This window comes from Pipistrellus hanaki (assembly GCF_964339955.1).
Source record: "Pipistrellus hanaki genome assembly, chromosome: 1".
Lineage (NCBI taxonomy): Eukaryota > Metazoa > Chordata > Mammalia > Chiroptera > Vespertilionidae > Pipistrellus > Pipistrellus hanaki.
In genome coordinates this window covers 1,263,217-1,286,224 of record NC_140503.1, presented here as the reverse complement: position 1 = coordinate 1,286,224, position 23,008 = coordinate 1,263,217, and the positions used below count along the sequence as shown (strand labels likewise).

General features: G+C 66.3%; 2 protein-coding genes across 2 annotated transcripts in view; one reads left to right on the top strand and one right to left on the bottom strand.

Moving 5' to 3' along the window:
* Positions 1-16,316, top strand: part of AHNAK2 (AHNAK nucleoprotein 2) — a 32,397-nt gene extending 16,081 nt beyond the window's left edge. The window contains exons 6-9 of the mRNA XM_084896462.1: positions 83-267; positions 365-694; positions 1,460-5,809; positions 5,993-16,316. Coding sequence (XP_084752588.1) covers positions 83-267; positions 365-694; positions 1,460-5,809; positions 5,993-15,874 — 14,747 coding nt within the window. The 3' untranslated portion in view covers positions 15,875-16,316. The remainder of the gene's footprint in view (positions 1-82; positions 268-364; positions 695-1,459; positions 5,810-5,992) is intronic.
* Positions 16,317-18,827: 2,511 nt separating this feature from the next.
* PLD4 (phospholipase D family member 4) lies at positions 18,828-22,205 on the bottom strand. Its single transcript, XM_084896358.1, has 6 exons — positions 22,038-22,205; positions 21,030-21,230; positions 20,395-20,534; positions 20,144-20,309; positions 19,444-19,540; positions 18,828-19,199 (listed from the first exon to the last, which is right to left on the bottom strand). Exons 1-6 carry the CDS (start codon positions 22,140-22,142, stop codon positions 19,015-19,017), a joined length of 894 nt encoding a protein of 297 aa, XP_084752484.1. The 5' UTR covers positions 22,143-22,205; the 3' UTR covers positions 18,828-19,014.
* Positions 22,206-23,008: the final 803 nt, after the last annotated feature.

Here is a 23,008-nt window from a genome sequence, read left to right as displayed (position 1 = left end):
AAGCCCCTCTGCTCCCCTTTGGCCCCTCGGTCCCAGCAAGGTAAACCTGGGGGCTAAGGCCACGGCCGCTCTGTCTGTCCAGGGGACCAGCTGCTCAGCGCAACCGTCTTCTTTGACCACATTAACTACGAGGATGCTCTCAAGATCCTCCAGTACTCAGAGCCGTACAAGGTCCAGTTCCACATCAAGCGGAAGCTCCCGGCCGCAGGGGCGGAGGACGGGGCCTCCGGCACCGCTCAGCACGCCCCAAAGCATCCGGGGACCCAGGTGAGCGCGGGACCCCGGGAGGCCCGGGGTGGGGGGCCTGGGCCCAGCGCCGCGGACTGCCTGGGCAGCTCCAACAGGCCCTCTCCCTGCGCCCCAGGACGAGGATGGCGCCGAGGGCGGCCCAGACACCCCCGTGAGGACGCTGGAGCGGGACGGGGACCAGGAGCGGCTCATCTCCAAGTCCCGGGGCAGCCGGGGCCGGCGGGCCCAGCGGGAGAGGCTGTCCTGGCCCAAGTTCCAGGCCGCGCGGAGCCAGCGAGGGCCCCGGCGGTCCCACAGCTCCTCCGAGGCCCACGAGGAGGGCCCGGCCCCCGACGGGTCCCCCACCAGCTCGGACACGGAGGCCCAGTTCCTGGCGGAGGAGCGGGAGCGGGCGGCAACGGCCGGCAGCCAGCGGAGGAGGAGGTTCCTGAACCTCAGGTTCAAGGTGGGCTCCGGGAAGGGACCATCGAGGGAGGGGGAGGGGGCGCCGAGGCAGAGGGGCCACAGCGGGACTGTCCAGACCCCCTTCCTGGCGGAGGCAGGTCCTGGGGTAACAGCCAGCCGGACGTGAGGGCTGTGGCTCAGGGTAGCAGGGAGGGCAGGGTGGCAGAGACACCTGCTCTGAGCATGGAGGGTGGGACGGGCAGACGCTGAAAGAAGACAGAGGCGGGAAGGGCCAGCGGAGAGGGTGCCCCAGGGGGCAGCTGGGGCAGGCCCAGCCCCCGGACAGGGTGGGGCGGGCCTCGGGGAGGGAGGCGGAGGCTGGACTCGGGCATTGCCAGGTTATCCCTGCAAGACCCTGCGGGTGAGGCCGCCTGGGGGCCCCCAACCAAGTCCAGACCAGAACACCACGCCCTCAGACGCCCACCTTCGGCTTTTCCAAAGGAAGGGAGCTGGGCACCGAAGGCGGGATGGAGGCCTGAGAGCTGGGGCCTAGGCAGGAGGAGAGGGAGCAGGGCCCAGACACCCCAGGGGACAGAGTTACCACAGCGCACGGCCCACACGGGAAGGAGGCCAGAGCAGAGAGGGGCCGGGCAGGATGGAGAGCGGACAGCAGACGTGGGGGTCGTGACAGGGGGCAGGGAGGAGGAGAGGAAAGTACCCACTTTCGGAGGGTCCCCCGAGGAGGCAGAGCCGAGGGCAGGGACACAGGGACGGGAAGCAGACAGAGACCCAGACACACAGACACGTCACGGCTGTCCGTTTGCAGGCGGACACGGAGGACGCGGCTGGGAAGGAGCGCAGAGCCCAGAAGCACCCCTCGAGGGCCGCAGCGGAGAGGGACCGGGGGGCAAGGCCAGAGGGCGGCCTCGGCCTCGGGGACAAGGAGGCGGTCGCGCACGACAGCAAGTTCAAGATGCCCAAGTTCAGGATGCCGTCCTTCTGCAGCTCAGGGGCAGCCACGGGGGCCGCAGGGGACGTGACCCTGCCCTCCATCCAGGCTGACCTCGAGGCCACTGACCTCAGTATTGACTTCCCATCTGCCGACGTGGACATCAAGACCGGCGAGATGGGAGTGAAGATCCCGGAGGGTCACCTGCCTGAGGGAGAGCTCGAGGGACGGTCCTCCGGAGTTGGACTCAAAGGGCACCTGCCCGGGGTTCACATGCCCAGCATAAAGATGCCCAAAGTCGACTTCAAGGGCCCCCAGGTGGACATCAAGGGGCCCAAAGTGGATCTGACAGGCGCCAAAGCAGAGGTGTCGGCCCCTGACGTGGCGGGGTCAGTGCCCAGTGTGGAGGTGGATATCCAGACTACAGGTTCTAAGCTGGAGGGAGACATTGTCCTGAGGGACATGGAGGAGGCCACCTGGGATGGGAAGTTCAAGATCCCCAGGTTCAAGATGCCATCCTTCGGAGTATCGAGGCCAGAGACAGACTGGGGGACGTCCGTGGACATGCCCGAGGCCACGTCAACAGGGGAGGCGAGACTTCTTTCCCTGGAGGGTGAGATGCGAGTCCCAGGGGGTGCCCTCCACATGCCATCGGCTGAAATCAACCTCCCAGGGGGAGAGTGGGAGGTGGCCGTCCCCAAGGGAGAGGTGTCGCTGGGGGAGCTGAAGGGCAAAGCAGAAGGAGCCACGTTCAAAGGACACCTGCCCAAGGCGCAGATGCCCGGAATGAAAATGCCCAAAGTCGATTTCAAGGGCCCCCAGGTGGACATCAAGGGGCCCAAAGTGGACCTGCAGGGACCCAAAGGGGAGGTGACTGTTCCTGAGGGAGAAGTGAAGCTTGGAGAGGTGAAGGGCAAAGCAGAAGGGCCCACGTTCAAGGGTCACATGCCCAAGGTGCAGATGCCTAGCATGAAGATGCCCAAAGTCGACTTCAAGGGCCCCCAGGTGGACATCAAGGGGCCCAAAGTGGACCTGCAGGGCCCCAAAGGGGAGGTGACTGTCCCCGACATGCAGGTTTCGCTGCCCAGTGTGGAGGTGGACATTCAGGCACCGAGCGCCAAGCTAGAGGGAGACATCGTTCTGGGGGACACAGAGGTGGCCACCAAAGACAGCAAGTTCAAGATGCCCAAGTTCAAGATGCCTTCCTTCGGTATGTCTGGGCCAGGCAAGGCCATGGAGGCCTCAGTGGACGTGACCCTGCCAAAGGCTGAGGCAGACGTGTCCATGCCCTCCATCCAGACTGACATCAAGACCACTGACCTCAGTATTGACCTCCCATCAGCCGACATTGACATCAAGACAGGCAAACTTGGAGTGAAGATCCCGGAGGGTCACCTGCCTGAGGGAGAGCTCGAAGGACGCTCCTCTGGAGTTGGATTCAAAGGGCACCTGCCCAAGGTTCACATGCCCAGCATGAAGATGCCCAAAGTCGACTTCAAGAGCCCCCAGGTGGACATCAAGGGGCCCAAACTGGACCTGCAGGGCCCCAAAGGGGAGGTGACCATCCCCGACATGGAGGTGTCAATGCCCAGTGTGGAGGTGGACATTCAGGCTCCAGGTCGGACACTGGTGGGTGACATCACTCAGGGGGATAAGGAAGTGGTCGCCAAGGATAGCAAATTCAAGATGCCCAAGTTCAAAATGCCCTCGTTTGGCACATCGGTACCGAGCAAGGACTGGGGATCATCCGTGGACATGCCAGTGCCCAAAGCCACTGGGAAGATGACCCTGCCATCCATCCCGGGGGAGACTGCAGTCGCAAAGGGCAGCGTCCACCTATCATCGGCTGATCTTCAGTTTCCTGAGGGAGAAATGGAGGTGGCCCTCCCAGAGGGAGAGGTGACCCTGGGAGAAATGAAGGGCAAAGCAGAAGGGGCCTGGTTCAAGGGCCACATGCCCAAGGTGCAGATCCCCGAGATGAAGATGCCCAAAGTCGACTTAAAGGGCCCCCAGGTGGACATCAAGGGGCCCAAAGTGGACCTGCAGGGCCCCAAAGGAGAGGTGACCGTCCCCAACATGGAGGTTTCGCTGCCAGGTGTGGAGGTGGACATTCAGGCTCCGGGCACCAAGCTAGAGGGAGACATCGTTCTGGGGGACACAGAGGTGGCCACCAAAGACAGCAAGTTCAAGATGCCCAAGTTCAAGATGCCTTCCTTCGGTATGTCTGGGCCAGACAAGTCCATGGAGACCTCAGTGGACGTGTCCGTGCCCTCCATTCAGACTGACATCAAGACCAGTGACCTCACTATTGAGCTGCCATCTGCTGATGTGGACATCAAGACAGGCGAGCTTGGAGTGAAGATCCCGGAGGGTCACCTGCCTGAGGGAGAGCTCGAGGGACGCTCCTCCGGAGTTGGATTCAAAGGGCACCTGCCCAAGGTTCACATGCCCAGCATGAAGATGCCCAAAGTCGACTTCAAGGGCCCCCAGGTGGACATCAAGGGGCCCAAAGTAGACCTGAAGGGCCCCGAAGTGGAGGTGACTGTTCCTGAGGGAGAAGTGAAGCTTGGAGAGGTGAAGGGCAAAGCAGAAGGGCCCACGTTCAAGGGCCACATGCCCAAGGTGCAGATGCCTAGCATGAAGATGCCCAAAGTCGACTTCAAGGGCCCTCAGGTGGACATCAAGGGGCCCAAAGTGGACCTGCAGGGCCCCAAAGGGGAGGTGACCGACCCCGACATGGAGGTTTCGCTGCCCAGTGTGGAGGTGGACATTCAGGCTCCGGGCGCCAAGCTAGAGGGAGACATCGTTCTGGGGGACACAGAGGTGGCCACCAAAGACAGCAAGTTCAAGATGCCCAAGTTCAAGATGCCTTCCTTCGGTATGTCTGGGCCAGGCAAGGCCATGGAGGCCTCAGTGGATGTGACCTTGCCAAAGGCTGAGGCAGACGTGTCCCTGCCCTCCATCCGGACTGACATGAAGACCACTGACCTCAGTATTGACCTCCCATCAGCCGACATTGACATCAAGACAGGAGAACTTGGAGTGAAGATCCCGGAGGGTCACCTGCCTGAGGGAGAGCTCGAAGGACGCTCCTCTGGAGTTGGATTCAAAGGGCACCTGCCCAAGGTTCACATGCCCAGCATGAAGATGCCCAAAGTCGACTTCAAGGGCCCCCAGGTGGACATCAAGGGGCCCAAAGTGGACCTGCAGGGCCCCAAAGGGGAGGTGACCGTCCCCGACATGCAGGTTTCGCTGCCCAGTGTGGAGGTGGACATTCAGGCTCCGGGCGCCAAGCTAGAGGGAGACATCGTTCTGGGGGACACAGAGGTGGCCACCAAAGACAGCAAGTTCAAGTTGCCCAAGTTCAAGATGCCTTCCTTCGGTATGTCTGGGCCAGACAAGTCCATGGAGACCTCAGTGGACGTGTCCGTGCCCTCCATTCAGACTGACATCAAGACCAGTGACCTCACTATTGAGCTGCCATCTGCTGATGTGGACATCAAGACAGGCGAGCTTGGAGTGAAGATCCCGGAGGGTCACCTGCCTGAGGGAGAGCTCGAGGGACGCTCCTCCGGAGTTGGATTCAAAGGGCACCTGCCCAAGGTTCACATGCCCAGCATGAAGATGCCCAAAGTCGACTTCAAGGGCCCCCAGGTGGACTTCAAGGGGCCCAAAGTGGACCTGCAGGGCCCCAAAGGGGAGGTGACCGTCCCCGACATGCAGGTTTCGCTGCCCAGTGTGGAGGTGGACATTCAGGCTCCGGGCGCCAAGCTAGAGGGAGACATCGTTCTGGGGGACACAGAGGTGGCCACAAAAGACAGCAAGTTCAAGATGCCCAAGTTCAAGATGCCTTCCTTCGGTATGTCTGGGCCAGGCAAGGCCATGGAGGCCTCAGTGGATGTGACCTTGCCAAAGGCTGAGGCAGACGTGTCCCTGCCCTCCATCCGGACTGACATGAAGACCACTGACCTCAGTATTGACCTCCCATCAGCCGACATTGACATCAAGACAGGAGAACTTGGAGTGAAGATCCCGGAGGGTCACCTGCCTGAGGGAGAGCTCGAAGGACGCTCCTCTGGAGTTGGATTCAAAGGGCACCTGCCCAAGGTTCACATGCCCAGCATGAAGCTGCCCAAAGTCGACTTCAAGGGCCCCCAGGTGGACATCAAGGGGCCCAAAGTAGACCTGAAGGGCCCCGAAGAGGAGGTGACTGTTCCTGAGGGAGAAGTGAAGCTTGGAGAGGTGAAGGGCAAAGCAGAAGGGCCCACGTTCAAGGGCCACATGCCCAAGGTGCAGATGCCTAGCATGAAGATGCCCAAAGTCGACTTCAAGGGCCCCCAGGTGGACATCAAGGGGCCCAAAGTGGACCTGCAGGGCCCCAAAGGGGAGGTGACCGTCCCCGACATGCAGGTTTCGCTGCCCAGTGTGGAGGTGGACATTCAGGCTCCGGGCGCCAAGCTAGAGGGAGACATCGTTCTGGGGGACACAGAGGTGGCCACCAAAGACAGCAAGTTCAAGATGCCCAAGTTCAAGATGCCTTCCTTCGGTATGTCTGGGCCAGACAAGTCCATGGAGACCTCAGTGGACGTGTCCGTGCCCTCCATTCAGACTGACATCAAGACCAGTGACCTCACTATTGAGCTGCCATCTGCTGATGTGGACATCAAGACAGGCGAGCTTGGAGTGAAGATCCCGGAGGTTCACCTGCCTGAGGGAGAGCTCGAGGGACGCTCCTCCGGAGTTGGATTCAAAGGGCACCTGCCCAAGGTTCACATGCCCAGCATGAAGATGCCCAAAGTCGACTTCAAGGGCCCCCAGGTGGACATCAAGGGGCCCAAAGTAGACCTGAAGGGCCCCGAAGGGGAGGTGACTGTTCCTGAGGGAGAAGTGAAGCTTGGAGAGGTGAAGGGCAAAGCAGAAGGGCCCACGTTCAAGGGCCACATGCCCAAGGTGCAGATGCCCAGCATGAAGATGCCCAAAGTCGACTTCAAGGGCCCCCAGGTGGACATCAAGGGGCCCAAAGTGGACCTTCAGGGCCCCAAAGGGGAGGTGACCGTCCGCGACATGCAGGTTTCGCTGCCCAGTGTGGAGGTGGACATTCAGGCTCCGGGCGCCAAGCTAGAGGGAGACATCGTTCTGGGGGACACAGAGGTGGCCACCAAATACAGCAAGTTCAAGATGCCCAAGTTCAAGATGCCTTCCTTCGGTATGTCTGGTCCAGACAAGTCCATGGAGACCTCAGTGGAGGTGTCCGTGCCCTCCATTCAGACTGACATCAAGACCAGTGACCTCACTATTGAGCTGCCATCTGCTGATGTGGACATCAAGACAGGCGAGCTTGGAGTGAAGATCCCGGAGGGTCACCTGCCTGAGGGAGAGCTCGAGGGACGCTCCAACGGAGTTGGATTCAAAGGGCACCTGCCCAAGGTTCACATGCCCAGCATGAAGATGCCCAAAGTCGACTTCAAGGGCCCCCAGGTGGACATCAAGGGGCCCAAAGTAGACCTGAAGGGCCCCGAAGGGGAGGTGACTGTTCCTGAGGGAGAAGTGAAGCTTGGAGAGGTGAAGGGCAAAGCAGAAGGGCCCACGTTCAAGGGCCACATGCCCAAGGTGCAGATGCCTAGCATGAAGATGCCCGAAGTCGACTTCAAGGGCCCCCAGGTGGACATCAAGGGGCCCAAAGTGGACCTGCAGGGCCCCAAAGGGGAGGTGACCGTCCCCGACATGGAGGTTTCGCTGCCCAGTGTGGAGGTGGACATTCAGGCTCCGGGCGCCAAGCTAGAGGGAGACATCGTTCTGGGGGACACAGAGGTGGCTACCAAAGACAGCAAGTTCAAGATGCCCAAGTTCAAGATGCCTTCCTTCGGTATGTCTGGGCCAGGCAAGGCCATGGAGGCCTCAGTGGATGTGACCTTGCCAAAGGCTGAGGCAGACGTGTCCCTGCCCTCCATCCAGACTGACATGAAGACCACTGACCTCAGTATTGACCTCCCATCAGCCGACATTGACATCAAGACAGGAGAACTTGGAGTGAAGATCCCGGAGGGTCACCTGCCTGAGGGAGAGCTCGAAGGACGCTCCTCTGGAGTTGGATTCAAAGGGCACCTGCCCAAGGTTCACATGCCCAGCATGAAGATGCCCAAAGTCGACTTCAAGGGCCCCCAGGTGGACATCAAGGGGCCCAAAGTGGACCTGCAGGGCCCCAAAGGGGAGGTGACCGTCCCCGACATGCAGGTTTCGCTGCCCAGTGTGGAGGTGGACATTCAGGCTCCGGGCGCCAAGCTAGAGGGAGACATCGTTCTGGGGGACACAGAGGTGGCCACCAAAGACAGCAAGTTCAAGATGCCCAAGTTCAAGATGCCTTCCTTCGGTATGTCTGGGCCAGACAAGTCCATGGAGACCTCAGTGGACGTGTCCGTGCCCTCCATTCAGACTGACATCAAGACCAGTGACCTCACTATTGAGCTGCCATCTGCTGATGTGGACATCAAGACAGGCGAGCTTGGAGTGAAGATCCCGGAGGGTCACCTGCCTGAGGGAGTGCTCGAGGGACGCTCCTCCGGAGTTGGATTCAAAGGGCACCTGCCCAAGGTTCACATGCCCAGCATGAAGATGCCCAAAGTCGACTTCAAGGGCCCCCAGGTGGACATCAAGGGGCCCAAAGTAGACCTGAAGGGCCCCGAAGGGGAGGTGACTGTTCCTGAGGGAGAAGTGAAGCTTGGAGAGGTGAAGGGCAAAGCAGAAGGGCCCACGTTCAAGGGCCACATGCCCAAGGTGCAGATGCCTAGCATGAAGATGCCCGAAGTCGACTTCAAGGGCCCCCAGGTGGACTTCAAGGGGCCCAAAGTGGACCTGCAGGGCCCCAAAGGGGAGGTGACCGTCCCCGACATGGAGGTTTCACTGCCCAGTGTGGAGGTGGACATTCAGGCTCCGGGCGCCAAGCTAGAGGGAGACATCGTTCTGGGGGACACAGAGGTGGCCACCAAAGACAGCAAGTTCAAGATGCCCAAGTTCAAGATGCCTTCCTTCGGTATGTCTGGGCCAGGCAAGGCCATGGAGGCCTCAGTGGATGTGACCTTGCCAAAGGCTGAGGCAGACGTGTCCCTGCCCTCCATCCGGACTGACATGAAGACCACTGACCTCAGTATTGACCTCCCATCAGCCGACATTGACATCAAGACAGGAGAACTTGGAGTGAAGATCCCGAAGGGTCACCTGCCTGAGGGAGAGCTCGAAGGATGCTCCTCTGGAGTTGGATTCAAAGGGCACCTGCCCAAGGTTCACATGCCCAGCATGAAGATGCCCAAAGTCGACTTCAAGGGCCCCCAGGTGGACTTCAAGGGGCCCAAAGTGGACCTGCAGGGCCCCAAAGGGGAGGTGACCGTCCCCGACATGCAGGTTTCGCTGCCCAGTGTGGAGGTGGACATTCAGGCTCCGGGCGCCAAGCTAGAGGGAGACATCGTTCTGGGGGACACAGAGGTGGCCACCAAAGACAGCAAGTTCAAGATGCCCAAGTTCAAGATGCCTTCCTTCGGTATGTCTGGGCCAGGCAAGGCCATGGAGGCCTCAGTGGATGTGACCTTGCCAAAGGCTGAGGCAGACATGTCCCTGCCCTCCATCCAGACTGACATGAAGACCACTGACCTCATTATTGACCTCCCATCAGCCGACATTGACATCAAGACAGGCGAGCTTGGAGTGAAGATCCCGGAGGGTCACCTGCCGGAGGGAGAGCTCGAGGGACGCTCCTCCGGAGTTGGATTCAAAGGGCACCTGCCCAAGGTTCACATGCCCAGCATGAAGATGCCCAAAGTCGACTTCAAGGGCCCCCAGGTGGACATCAAGGGGCCCAAAGTAGACCTGAAGGGCCCCGAAGGGGAGGTGACTGTTCCTGAGGGAGAAGTGAAGCTTGGAGAGGTGAAGGGCAAAGCAGAAGGGCCCACGTTCAAGGGCCACATGCCCAAGGTGCAGATGCCTAGCATGAAGATGCCCAAAGTCGACTTCAAGGGCCCCCAGGTGGACATCAAGGGGCCCAAAGTGGACCTGCAGGGCCCCAAAGGGGAGGTGACCATCCCCGACATGGAGATTTCGCTGCCCAGTGTGGAGGTGGACATTCAGGCTCCGGGCGCCAAGCTAGAGGGAGACATCGTTCTGGGGGACACAGAGGTGGTCACCAAAGACAGCAAGTTCAAGATGCCCAAGTTCAAGATGCCTTCCTTCGGTATGTCTGGGCCAGGCAAGGCCATGGAGGCCTCAGTGGATGTGACCTTGCCAAAGGCTGAGGCAGACGTGTCCCTGCCCTCCATCCAGACTGACATGAAGACCACTGACCTCATTATTGACCTCCCATCAGCCGACATTGACATCAAGACAGGCGAGCTTGGAGTGAAGATCCCGGAGGGTCACCTGCCGGAGGGAGAGCTCGAGGGACGCTCCTCCGGATTTGGATTCAAAGGGCACCTGCCCAAGGTTCACATGCCCAGCATGAAGATGCCCAAAGTCGACTTCAAGGGCCCCCAGGTGGACATCAAGGGGCCCAAAGTAGACCTGAAGGGCCCCGAAGGGGAGGTGACTGTTCCTGAGGGAGAAGTGAAGCTTGGAGAGGTGAAGGGCAAAGCAGAAGGGCCCACGTTCAAGGGCCACATGCCCAAGGTGCAGATGCCTAGCATGAAGATGCCCAAAGTCGACTTCAAGGGCCCCCAGGTGGACATCAAGGGGCCCAAAGTGGACCTGCAGGGCCCCAAAGGGGAGGTGACCATCCCCGACATGGAGGTTTCGCTGCCCAGTGTGGAGGTGGACATTCAGGCTCCGGGCGCCAAGCTAGAGGGAGACATCGTTCTGGGGGACACAGAGGTGGCCACCAAAGACAGCAAGTTCAAGATGCCTTCCTTCGGTATGTCTGGGCCAGGCAAGGCCATGGAGGCCTCAGTGGACGTGACCTTGCCAAAGGCTGAGGCAGACGTGTCCCTGCCCTCCATCCAGACTGACATGAAGACCACTGACCTCAGTATTGACCTCCCATCAGCCGACATTGACATCAAGACAGGAGAACTTGGAGTGAAGATCCCGGAGGGTCACCTGCCTGAGGGAGAGCTCGAAGGACGCTCCTCTGGAGTTGGATTCAAAGGGCACCTGCCCAAGGTTCACATGCCCAGCATGAAGATGCCCAAAGTCGACTTCAAGGGCCCCCAGGTGGACTTCAAGGGGCCCAAAGTGGACCTGCAGGGGCCCAAAGGGGAGGTGACCGTCCCCGACATGCAGGTTTCGCTGCCCAGTGTGGAGGTGGACATTCAGGCTCCGGGCGCCAAGCTAGAGGGAGACATCGTTCTGGGGGACACAGAGGTGGCCACCAAAGACAGCAAGTTCAAGATGCCCAAGTTCAAGATGCCTTCCTTCGGTATGTCTGGGCCAGACAAGTCCATGGAGACCTCAGTGCACATGTCCCTTCCCTCCATTCAGACTGACATCAAGACCAGTGACCTCACTATTGAGCTGCCATCTGCTGATGTGGACATCAAGACAGGCGAGCTTGGAGTGAAGATCCCGGAGGGTCACCTGCCGGAGGGAGAGCTCGAGGGACGCTCCTCCGGAGTTGGATTCAAAGGGCACCTGCCCAAGGTTCACATGCCCAGCATGAAGATGCCCAAAGTCGACTTCAAGGGCCCCCAGGTGGACATCAAGGGGCCCAAAGTAGACCTGAAGGGCCCCGAAGGGGAGGTGACTGTTCCTGAGGGAGAAGTGAAGCTTGGAGAGGTGAAGGGCAAAGCAGAAGGGCCCACGTTCAAGGGTCACATGCCCAAGGTGCAGATGCCCAGCATGAAGATGCCCAAAGTCGACTTCAAGGGCCCCCAGGTGGACATCAAGGGGCCCAAAGTGGACCTGCAGGGCCCCAAAGGGGAGGTGACCGTCCCCGACATGCAGGTTTCGCTGCCCAGTGTGGAGGTGGACATTCAGGCACCGAGCGCCAAGCTAGAGGGAGACATCGTTCTGGGGGACACAGAGGTGGCCACCAAAGACAGCAAGTTCAAGATGCCCAAGTTCAAGATGCCTTCCTTCGGTATGTCTGGGCCAGACAAGTCCATGGAGACCTCAGTGGACGTGTCCGTGCCCTCCATTCAGACTGACATCAAGACAAGTGACCTCACTATTGAGCTGCCATCTACTGATGTGGACATCAAGGGGCCCAAAGTAGACCTGAAGGGCCCCGAAGGGGAGGTGACTGTTCCTGAGGGAGAAGTGAAGCTTGGAGAGGTGAAGGGCAAAGCAGAAGGGCCCAGGTTCAAGGGCCACATACCGAAGGTGCAGATGCCCAGCATGAAGATGCCCAAAGTCGACTTCAAGGGCCCCCAGGTGGACATCAAGGGGCCCAAAGTGGACCTTCAGGGCCCCAAAGGGGAGGTGACCGTCCCCGACATGCAGGTTTCGCTGCCCAGTGTGGAGGTGGACATTCAGGCACCGAGCGCCAAGCTAGAGGGAGACATCGTTCTGGGGGACACAGAGGTGGCCACCAAAGACAGCAAGTTCAAGATGCCCAAGTTCAAGATGCCTTCCTTCGGTATGTCTGGACCAGGCAAGGCCATGGAGGCCTCAGTGGACGTGACCCTGCCAAAGTCTGAGGCAGACGTGTCACTGCCCTCCATCCAGACTGACATCAAGACCACTGACCTCAGTATTGACCTCCCATCAGCCGACATTGACATCAAAACAGGCGAACTTGGAGTGAAGATCCCAGAGGGTCACCTGCCTGAGGGAGAGCTCGAAGGACGCTCCTCTGGAGTTGGATTCAAAGGGCACCTGCCCAAGGTTCACATGCCCAGCATGAAGCTGCCCAAAGTCGACTTCAAGGGCCCCCAGGTGGACATCAAAGGGCCCAAAGTGGACTTGAAGGGCCCCGAAGGTGAGGTGACCGTCCCTGACATGGAGGTTTCATTGCCCAGTGTGGAGGTGGACATTCAGGCTCCGGGCGCCAAGCTAGAGGGAGACATCGTTCTGGGGGACACAGAGGTGGCTACCAAAGACAGCAAGTTCAAGATGCCCAAGTTCAAGATGCCTTCCTTCGGTATGTCTGGGCCACACAAGTCTATGGAGACCTCAGTGGACGTGTCCCTGCCCTCCATTCAGACTGACATCAAGACCAGTGACCTCACTATTGAGCTGCCATCTGCTGATGTGGACATCAAGACAGGCGAGCTTGGAGTGAAGATCCCGGAGGGTCACCTGCCTGAGGGAGAGCTCGAGGGACGCTCCTCCGGAGTTGGATTCAAAGGGCACCTGCCCAAGGTTCACATGCCCAGCATGAAGATGCCCAAAGTCGACTTCAAGGGCCCCCAGGTGGACATCAAGGGGCCCAAAGTGGACCTGCAGGGCCCCAAAGGGGACGTGACCGTCCCCGACATGGAGGTTTCGCTGCCCAGTGTGGAGGTGGACATTCAGGCTCCGGGCGCCAAGCTAGAGGGAGACATCGTTCTGGGGGACACAGAGGTGGCCACCAAAGACAGCAAGTTCAAGATGCCCAAGTTCAAGATGCCTTCCTTCGGGGTATCTCAACCACGCAAGGACTGGGGAACTTCGGTTGATGTGTCCTGGTCCCACAGCACAGAGCAGGCCCCCCCGGCCTCCCTGGTCGGTGAGATTCCAGGCCCAGCGGGCAGCATCCACCTGCCATCCGCTGATCTGCCGCTCCAGGGAGGCGAGATGGCGGTGCCCCTGAGGGAGGGCGAGGTGACGGTGGGCGAGCTGAAGGGCAAAGGAGAAGGCGCCAAGTTCAAAGGCCACCTGCCCAAGGTGCAGATGCCCAGCATCAAGGTGCCCAAGGTGGACATCAAGGGGCCCAAAATGGACCTGAAATGCACCAAAGGCGAGGTCACCCCTCCTGACTCAGAGACGGCGCCTCCTAGCGTGGAGGTGGACATCCAGGAGTCCCATCCCAAGGTCGCAGGTGACCTTGGCCTGGAGGGCAAGGCGGTGGCTGCCCGGGAGAGCAAGTTCAAGATGCCAAAGGTCAGCATGCCGTTCTTCCGACCGTCGTCCAGTAAGACGTACTCCGTGTCCGCTGATCGCTCCGTCTCCAGGGGCGACTTCGGGGAGGCCCCGGGGAGCCCGGCTGTGGTGGGTGTGGGGGTGACTCTCGGGGACCCGGGGGCTGCCACGGCGCCCTCTGTGCAGGCGGCCCTGCCGGGCAGGCCTGGGGTCTCTGCAGCCGGACCTGACATCAGTGGCCGCCACGCCGAGGCCTCGGCCCTCGTGGTCCGTGAAGGTGTCACACTTACCAAGTTCCAGGCGACTTTCCCCGGAGCCGGCATGGCCTCAGAGCGGCCTCCGGCAACGCCCTCGGAGTCCAGGGGGGACACGCACCTGTTCAGCGCCCCAGGCGCCGCCGACCCTCCGTCCCAGGAGCCCGTGCCTTCGTCCCCAACTGACGGCCGCCCTGGCCCGGCGGACGCCCTGATCCGCACAGCCTACGGCCTCGTGACTTTCCCCAAATTCCACCGACCGAGGTTCCGGGTTTCCGTGGCAGCGGCCGAGGCCGAGGCAGAGCCTGGCGCCTGGGAGGGCGCCCTCTCCCCACGCAGCCCCGCACGGGCGCCGGGCGCAGAGGAAGCCACGGTGTTCCCGTGGTCAGCCACACCGCTGCCACCGGCAGGCGACTCCGTGCCCCGGGGGACGGAGGAGCCTACAGGCGGAGCCGGGACTCCGGCCGTGGCTGCCGAAGGGGTGCCCGCGGGGGCCGCAGCGGCGGGAGCCGTGCGGGACGGCTCGCAGGACAGCTGGTTCAGGATGCCGTCGCTCCGCCTGCCCAGCTTCTGGCGCTCCTCCACGGAGCAGGGCGGGGCGGGGGCGCCGGGGGCGCCGAGGGAAGGGGAGGCTCAGGCTGCGGCCCCGAGGCCAGGGGTCTGTGCTCCCGGGTCCGAGGTGGAGAGGGACGTGGCGGGAGCTCTCGGGGGAGGTCTGCTCCATCCGGGCCTGGGCTCGGAGCCGCCCCTGCCTCCTGCCAGCACGTCCCCCGAGGAGCCCCCCACTTCCCAGGCCCCACAGGGTCCAGGCGAGGGCCCCCTCTCCGGCACGGGGCACCCCTCTCCCCCGCCGGAAGGCCCGCTCAGGCTGAAGGCTTTGAGGACGGCCGCGCCAGCCCGAGTCTCCGTCGTGGGCCAGGCTTGGGAGGACTCTGTGCTCACCGTCAGGTTCCCCAAGCTCAAGGTGCCCCGGTTCACGTTCCCGGCCCCCGGCGGCGAGGCCGACATCTTCGTCCCCCCGGCCGCGCGGGAGGTCTGGCGCCCGGACGGCAGCCTGGCCCTGGCCCTGCGGAGGGAGCCCCCCGGGGCCTGGGGCGTGAGCGTCCTGCAGGCGGGCGACGGGGCCCCCGGGCCGCAGCCGCCAGAGGCCCTGGCCCTCCCCGCGGAGGCCGGCCCCATCTCCAAGGTCAGAGTGCACATCCAGGGCGTGCGGGTGGAGAGCCGGGAGGTCACCGTCCACACCAGGGTCCTCACGGAGTCCGCCGCTGGGCTGGGGCCGCAGGCCGGCTCCTCGCAGATCCAGATCGTGCGGGAGGCGGAGATCCCGGCCTCCGAGGTCCAGACGCCGGCTTACGGGTTCTCCCTGCTCAAGGGGAAGGTCCCCGAGAGGCCCCTGCGGGCTCAGGTGCAGGTGGTCCCGCAGGGAGCCGAGCGGGCGCCGGGGGCCCCACAGCCGGACGCGGAGACGTTTGAGATCCTGTCCTCCGGCACGGACGCCGGCCCGCAGACCACCACGTCCGAAGGGTCAGACGGCAGCTCGGGCCCGCAGCCTGCGGACAGCGGTTCCGACGAGGAGCCGGCGGAGATCCTGGAGTTCCTGCCAGAGGACGGCCGAGAGGGAGACGGGGCCGCCGGGGAGAAGCTGGAGAGCAAGCGGGCCTCCGGGCGGTTCCGGTTCTGGCTCCCGAGCATCGGGTTCTCCTCCGGGGCCCCGGACGCCGGGGGCGCCGCCGCCACCGGGGAGGAACCCACACCCGCCCCGGTGCAGACGCAGCCCGAGGCCTGGCCTGCGGCCGAGCCGCCCAGGAAGCAGGAGAAGACGGGTTGGTTCCGGTTCCCCAGACTGGGCTTCTCCGCGGCGCCCGGCAGGAAGGGCGAGGGCGCGGCGGACGCCCCGGCCCAGGCGCAGCCCCCGGAGGAGGCCGTCACGTTCTTTGACGCCCGAGAAAGCCTGTCCCCCGAGGACCGCGAGGAGGAGCCCGGGGAGCCCGCCACGGCCACAGCCACGCGGGAGCCTGGCGGGAAGGCAGGGGCCCAGCCCGCGCCCCAGGCCCAGTGAGGCCGCAGCTGACCGCGAGACGGAGGTGCCCGTGGCCGTGGCCGTGGCGCACGCTCGTTGGCTGTGACGTGTGCGGGCGTGGTCAGTGGTGGGCGTGACCGCGGTGTGGGCGTGGCCTCGGTGGCGTGGCCCTGCCCTGCCCCCTGGCCGTCCAGCCTCCCTGCAGACAGCCCCCACCTTCCTGGGACCCCGCTGCCTGCGCGCACTGTAACCCGCTCGCTCCTGGGTGGACCGCCCCCCCCAGCCCCGGGGGCACCCCCTGCTTAGCGTGGACCCTGCAGGATGTGGGGCAGGTGCCGGCTGGCCGCTCAGGGCCCGTGGGGGTGGGTGGGGGTGGGGTGGGTGAGGCTGCAGGTGTGGGTGTGGGTGTGGGTGTGGGGGGACTGCCCGCGCCCAGCCCCTCCCCGCTGTTCCCCGCCAGACAATAAAGGAGGTGACGCCACCAACGGCTCTGAGGGCTTTTGTTCCGGGAAGAAGCGTCCCCCCGGCACACACGGCGGGTCCCCCAACACACTGCGGGTCCCCCCGGCACACACGGCGGGTCCCCCCGGCACACACGGCGGGTCCCCCAACACACTGCGGGTCCCCCCAACACACACGGCGGGTCCCCCCGGCACACACTGCGGGTCCCCCCGGCACACACTGCGGGTCCCCCCAACACACGGCGGGTCCCCCCAACACACGGCGGGTCCCCCCAACACACACGGCGGGTCCCCCCGGCACACACGGCGGGTCCCCCCGGCACACACGGCGGGTCCCCCCGGCACACACGGCAGGTCCCGGGGCGTCTGTGTCCGGCAGAGCCGCCTGGGAGGCCGTACTCTTAGGGGAGGGAAGAGAGGGCGGGGCTCAGGGCACTCAGCCGCGCTGACGGGTGGGTTCATGTGAGGCCTATGATGAGGGACCCAGGGACTTAGGAGTCGGGGGCTCAGGGTGTTTGGCAGGTGCTGATTGTGGCTCAGAGCTCAGGAATGTCCGGCCGCAGGTGGAGTTTACTTCCGTCCATCTTGGAGGAAGGGAGGGTCTATCAGGAGGGGCCATCTCAGAGGCTCTCCAAGCCCCCGCTGGGGGGGGCAGTAAGGGGGTTCCCACGTGGCCCCCATTCCCCGGCTCCCAGGCTCCGGCCCCCATTCCCTTGGAGGGGCTGCTGCTCCCCTGGCTGTGGGTGCGGGGCAGGAGCTGGTCCTTAACCCCCTGGGGGACTGTGGGCCCCACGTGGCCTGCTGCTTCCAAGACTGCCCCCCACCCCCCAACCCCGTGGGGCCCAGGGACGTGGAGGCCAGGCGGAGGAGGGCCGGGCCGGGCCATCAGGTTAGGGGAGGGAGCCCTGGAGCTGAGCCCCAGCAGGTCCCTGAGCGCCCCTGAGTGGGGCGGCGGGAAGGAGGGCTCAGTGGGCCTTTCGCCTGCAGCCGAGCAAGGCCGCGCCCCCCTCCCTCGCCCCCCTCCCGGCCAGTGCTGGCCTCTGGGGACACGGGCGGGGCTGCCTGGCTGGGGATTCACCGCCCCCCACCCCCGACCCCGGGGTCACAGCTGCGATGCTGACCGTGTGGCCACCCTCCTGTGCGCTGATGAGGAACCCCACAAACGGCGGGTCCCAGTTTATCGTCCAGTGTCGTGGGGAGCAGGCCGCCCCCCCACCCCCCCCCCCTGCAGGTCCCGAGGGCTGGGACCCAGGCTCCAAGGGGCTCAGGCCGCTCCGGGCCGGACAGGAAGAAGCTGCTTGTGAACTGGCCAGTGGCGGCAGCACTGGGTCCGCCCGCAGGCACACGGCCTGGTTCCCGCCCCTCAGCAAGGGGGGCCCTTCTGGCCCACCCCCATACCCCCCAACCCTTCTCTCAGCCTCATCCATCTGGGCTCCGGGAGGGGGCTCTGCTGGAGCAGGCCCCCCAGGCGGCCACTGGGGCGTGGCCACCCGACCCCGGGCGAGGCGGGCATGGCTGAGGCCCAGGCACCAGCTGGCCTGGAGCGCAGAGCCGTCGGGACCGGCCGGCCAGGCCTGGGCAGCGAGGGTGCGGTGGTGTCTGCTCCCGGCCCCACCTGGTCAGTGCAGCTCAGCACGGACGGGCCCAGCCGCCCGCCGCCCTGCCCACAGTGCAGGGCCCGCCCCCCTCAGGTCCTCGCAGGGGGTGGGGGGCATCAGGCTGGCTCTGGAGAACTTCCTCACAGCCAGGATGCTGGTGTCTGAGCGTCCCACCGGACCCCCAGCTCCCCCAGGGGCCGCCAGGACCGGGGCGGGAGGGGCAACGCAGGGTGTGGGGGAGGGGGACCCCGTGTCTCCTCGCTTAGCTCCCTCAGCGTCCGCTGCCCCTGGGTCCACGGAGCAGCCTCAAGCTCCATCCGGCCTCAGTGACGGGGGGAGCGGGGAGGGGACCCCCCTCTGGGCGGGCGGGTCGCAGCCCGAGTCAGAGCCAGCAGGTGGGACCTGGGACCGAATGCAGACCCTCCTCTGCAGGCAGGTGCAGCGGCTCCGGGGTACACTCCTGCCATCCCAGCTGGGCCAGCCCCCCCCAGCTCAGCCCAGGTTCTCCTCACTCTACACCCCTCCCATCCTGGGCCCCCTTCCCCTCTGCCCCCTTCCCCCTCCAGCCCTGCCCACAGGTCTGGGTCCCCCCCCTCCAACCCCCCAAGTCCTGGACCATCTCCCCCTCCAGCCCCACCCACAGGTCTGGGCCCCCACCCCCTCCAGCCCTGCCCACAGGTCTGGGCCCCTCTGCTATCCCAGGAACTGCCCAGGAGGTGGTCACAGGGACCAGTCCATCTGCTCCTGCTCCCGACCCCCAGCCAGGGCTCTGGCAATGCCAATGCCCCGGTCCCTGGGGGCTGGGCACTGAGGCGTCAGTGGCTCCATGGCAGACACGCCACCCGCATGCCCGGCGGGAGACGCACAGCCCAGGGGCCCGCTCCCGGGCCGGACTGCGGCTCTGGAATTGAGAGGCAGCTGGAGGCTCCGGGAGGAGGCGGGCTCAGGGGCCTGTATTTGGGCATCAGGAGAGCAGACAGTTCACAGACTGGGCGTGGGGGCGTCTCCACCCGGATGGGGCTTGTGGGAACGGAGCGGCCTGAGCCCGGGTGGGGCAGCCCGGAGGCCCGGGGGCGGGGCAGTGTCTCAGAGGCCGTGCGGCCGGAGCGGCCGGCGGGCCTCAGCCCGGCCACACGCAGTCCTGGCCCGGGGCCCGCCCGTCCAGGCCCACGGCGTAGCGGGAGCTCCAGTCCCGCTCGAACAGCCGCCGCAGCTGCTCCTGCACCGAGCTGGCCGCCCGCTGGCTCGCCACCAGCCCCACGCCCGACGTGCTGCTGAAGTAGTCTTCCGACCAGTTGGAGGTGCCTGGGGTGCGGGGAGATGCTGGTGCCCGGCCTCCCGGACCCCCCCCCCCCCCCCCGCCTGGCCCGGCCCGTGGGGACGTGATCACAGGGTGCGCGGAGGCCCTCTGGGCTGAGAGCCCACGCCCCCAGCTCCAGGCCTGGCCACGGCCCGGCTCGCCCCTCCGCGGGCCTGTGCCTCTGTGTCCCCACTCACAGCCGCCCTCAGACTCACAGGTGCCCTGCCCACAGCCCCGCCCCGGGCTCACCTACGTAGGCCGCCTTCTCCGTGACCATGAACTTGCTGTGGCTCATTCTGCTGAACGGGATGTGGGAGTGATTCCCCACCGGCACGATGAACACCTTCTGTGGGGCCGGAGGGAGCGAGTCCGGAGGGGAAGGGGGGAGAGGGGGTGGGGGAGGGGGAGAGGGGGCGGGGGAGGGGGGAGAGGGGGTGGGGGAGAGGGAGAGGGGGCGGGGGAGGGGGAGAGGGGGCGGGGGAGGGGGGAGAGGGAGCGGGGGGGGAGAGGGGGCGGGGGAGGGGGAGAGGGGTGGGGGAGGGGGAGAGGGGGCGGGGGAGGGGGGAGAGGGGGGGGGAGGGGGAGAGGGGGCGGGGGAGGGGGGAGAGGGGGGCGGGGGGAGAGGGGGCGGGGAGGGGTAGGGGAGGAGGGGAGAGGGGGCGGGGGAGGGGGGAGAGGGGGCGGGGGAGGGGGAGAGGGGCGGGGGGGAGAGGGGGCGGGGAGGGGGAGGGGAGGAGGGGAGAGGGGGCGGGGGAGGGGGAGAGGGGGCAGGGGAGGGGGGGAGAGGGGGCGGGGGAGGGGAGGAGGAGAGGGGGCGGGGGAGGGGGAGAGGGGGCAGGGGAGGGGGAGGGGAGGAGGGGAGAGGGGGCGGGGAGGGGGAGGGGAGGAGGGGAGGGGGTGGACGGGAGGGGAGGAGGGGAGGCACAGGGGCAGGGGGACCAGGCCTCACCACGTCCAGGGACACGTTGGCCGCGGGGTTGCTGAAGGCCTGCAGGGACCGCAGGAAGGAGAACATGCTGGGGTCCGAGTGCAGCGAGCAGCTGACCAGCAGGCGCACGGGCACCCGCCGGCTGAAGGCCGCCTCCCGCAGCGCGCTGTCCAGCACCGGCCAGTACCTGCGGGGCAGGCGGTCAGGGACCCGGCCATTGGGCCCGCCGCCCGGGGGTCTCCCTCCGGCCCCCTGCCCCTCCCCGCACACACCGGGCCGGGCGGCTGAAGCGTGTGGTGGGGAAGTAGTCCATCACAGAGACGTAGAGGAAGCGCCGGGCCGCCCGCATCACCGCCAGCAGCGCCTCCAGGTCCCGGGTGCGGCCCGCGGGGCAGAGCGCGGGTGGCGAGGCCTGGGGGGCGGGGAGGGGAGGTCCCTGAGGGCGCCGCCCTGCTGGAACCACGGTTCCCGGACCAGGGCGCCCTCCCTGCACCCCCTCCAGGATGTGGGGTCGGAGGGAGACTGGGTGCGGCCTGGCGGGGGCCCTGTGCCAGGCAAGGCTTCCCGCCTGCACGGGGACCCCGTCCGGGGTCAGGTCCCCGCCCAGACGCCAGGCCTCTGCTCCGGGCCAGCCACGGGCCGAGGGCACCGGCGGGGGGCATCGGCTGGGAGCATGGCCGGGAGCATCAGCCGAGGGCACCGGCGGGGGGCATCGGCCGGGGGCATCGGCCGGGGGCATCAGCCGGGGCATGGCCGGCCGCCCGCAGAGTAAGGACGGCGGGAAGAGCTGGAGCCCCTTCCCCCTCCCCTGTTCGGAGACGCCCCCACCCCTCAGGCCGCCTGTCTCCTGTGGTGCAGGCGCCTGGGGAGCCCGGGGCGGGTGGGGGCGGGGGGCCGGGCCTCTCACCGAGAAGTAGGCCGCGGTGGGCACCCCGCCGAAGCGGGCGCGGAGGGGCCGGGCGAGGTTGATGTGGGAGGAGAGGCTGTGGGGCCAGTGCCGGGGCAGCGCGGCGTGGGGCGCGCCCAGCGCCCAGTAGGTCTGGAAGGTCTTCTCCAGGTCCCCGGCCAGCCGGCTGCAGTTGTGCAGCACCACGCCCAGCTCCTTCACCTGCGGGCGCAGCGGTGGGGGGGTGCGGCCCCAGCGGTGAGGGGGGTGCGGCCCCAGCGGTGAGGGGGGTGTGGCCCCCAGCGGTGAGGGGGGTGCGGCCCCCAGCGGTGAGGGGGGTGCGGCCCCAGCGGCGAGGGGGGTGCGGCCCCCAGCAGTGAGGGGGCCCGGGCCAGGGTGCAGCGCCCCCAGCAGCTGGGCCACGGCCGCACCCCCAGCGGGGTGCGGGGAGCAGGAGTGGGGTGCCCAGCGGCCCCTGTGTGTCCTGAGCGTTGCTTCCAAGGACGGAAGCCCTACAGGGTCACTCGGAAACGCTCGGGAGACGCATGAAGCCGAGGGGCGCGTCCTCCTCAGGGTCCGGGCCGAGCAGTGTGACGGGGACCGTCCGCCGGCGTTTGGCCGCCTTAACGGGGGTTTTCCTGAGGGCCCGGCTGTGCCGTCTGCGGGCCTGGGCGGAGGCGCCAGCTCCCACGAGCCCCCACAGGCCCGGCCGCGGGGCTGTGTGGAGCGTCCACCTGCGCGCCCGAGGGCCACGGGTTCGAGTCCCGTCAAGGGCTCGGACCTCGGCTGCGGGCTGGCCACCTGCCCCGGTGGGCGTGTGCGGGAGGCGAGCGCTGGATGTGTTTCTCTCTCCCTCCTCCCCTCCCACACGCACTGCGAAAGGAGGCCGAGCGGAGGGGCTGGGCGCCCGGGACTCCTGCAGCTGTGGGGTCCGGCCGCGTGGGCCCCACGGGGAGATGTCCTGGGCGGCCGCCCTCCCGGTCCCCGGTGAGGAGCGAGCGGCCGGGAGCCCGGGGGGCGGGGACTCACCTGCGTCAGCGAGCGCCAGTCCATGTTGGCGCTGCCCAGGTACACGTGCTGCCCGTCCACCACCCAGAACTTGGAGTGCAGCACGCCGCCCGTCAGCCGCCCCATGGGCACGCGGCGCACCTGGGCACCTGCGGCCGCGAGACAGGGTGAGCCCCGGCCGACAGCCGCTCCGCACCGTGCCTCCCGCCAGCCGCCCGCTCCTCCCCGCCCCACAGGCCCCGCCCCTCCCCGCCCCACGGGCCCCGCTCCTCCCCGCCCCACGGGCCCCGCTCCTCCCCGCCCCACGGGCCCCGCTCCTCCCCGCCCCACGGGCCCCGCTCCTCCCCGCCCCACGGGCCCCGCTCCTCCCCGCCCCACGGCCCCGCTCCTCCCCGCCCCACGGGCCCCGCTCCTCCCCGCCCCACGGGCCCCGCTCCTCCCCGCCCCACGGGCCCCGCCCCTCCCCGCCTCACGGGCCCCGCTCCTCCCCGCCCCACGGGCCCCGCTCCTCCCCGCCCCACGGGCCCCGCCCCTCCCCGCCCCACGGGCCCCGCTCCTCCCCGCCCCACGGGCCCCGCTCCTCACCGCCTCACCGCCCCGCTCCTCCCCGCCCCACGGGCCCCGCTCCTCCCCGCCTCACCGGCCCCGCTCCTCCCCGCCCCACGGGCCCCGCTCCTCCCCGCCTCACGGGCCCTGCTCCTCCCAGCCTCACGGGCCCCGCCCCTCCCGCCTCACCGGCCCCGCTCCTCCCCGCCTCACGGGCCCCGCTCCTCCCCGCCTCACGGGCCCTGCTCCTCCCCGCCTCACGGGCCCTGCTCCTCCCCGCCCCACGGGCCCCGCTCCTCCCCGCCTCACGGGCCCCGCTCCTCCCAGCCTCACGGGCCCCGCTCCTCCCAGCCTCAAGGCCCCGCTCCTCCCCGCCTCACGGGCCCGCTCCTCCCCGCCTCACGGGCCCTGCTCCTCCCCGCCTCACCGCCTCACAGGCCCCGCTC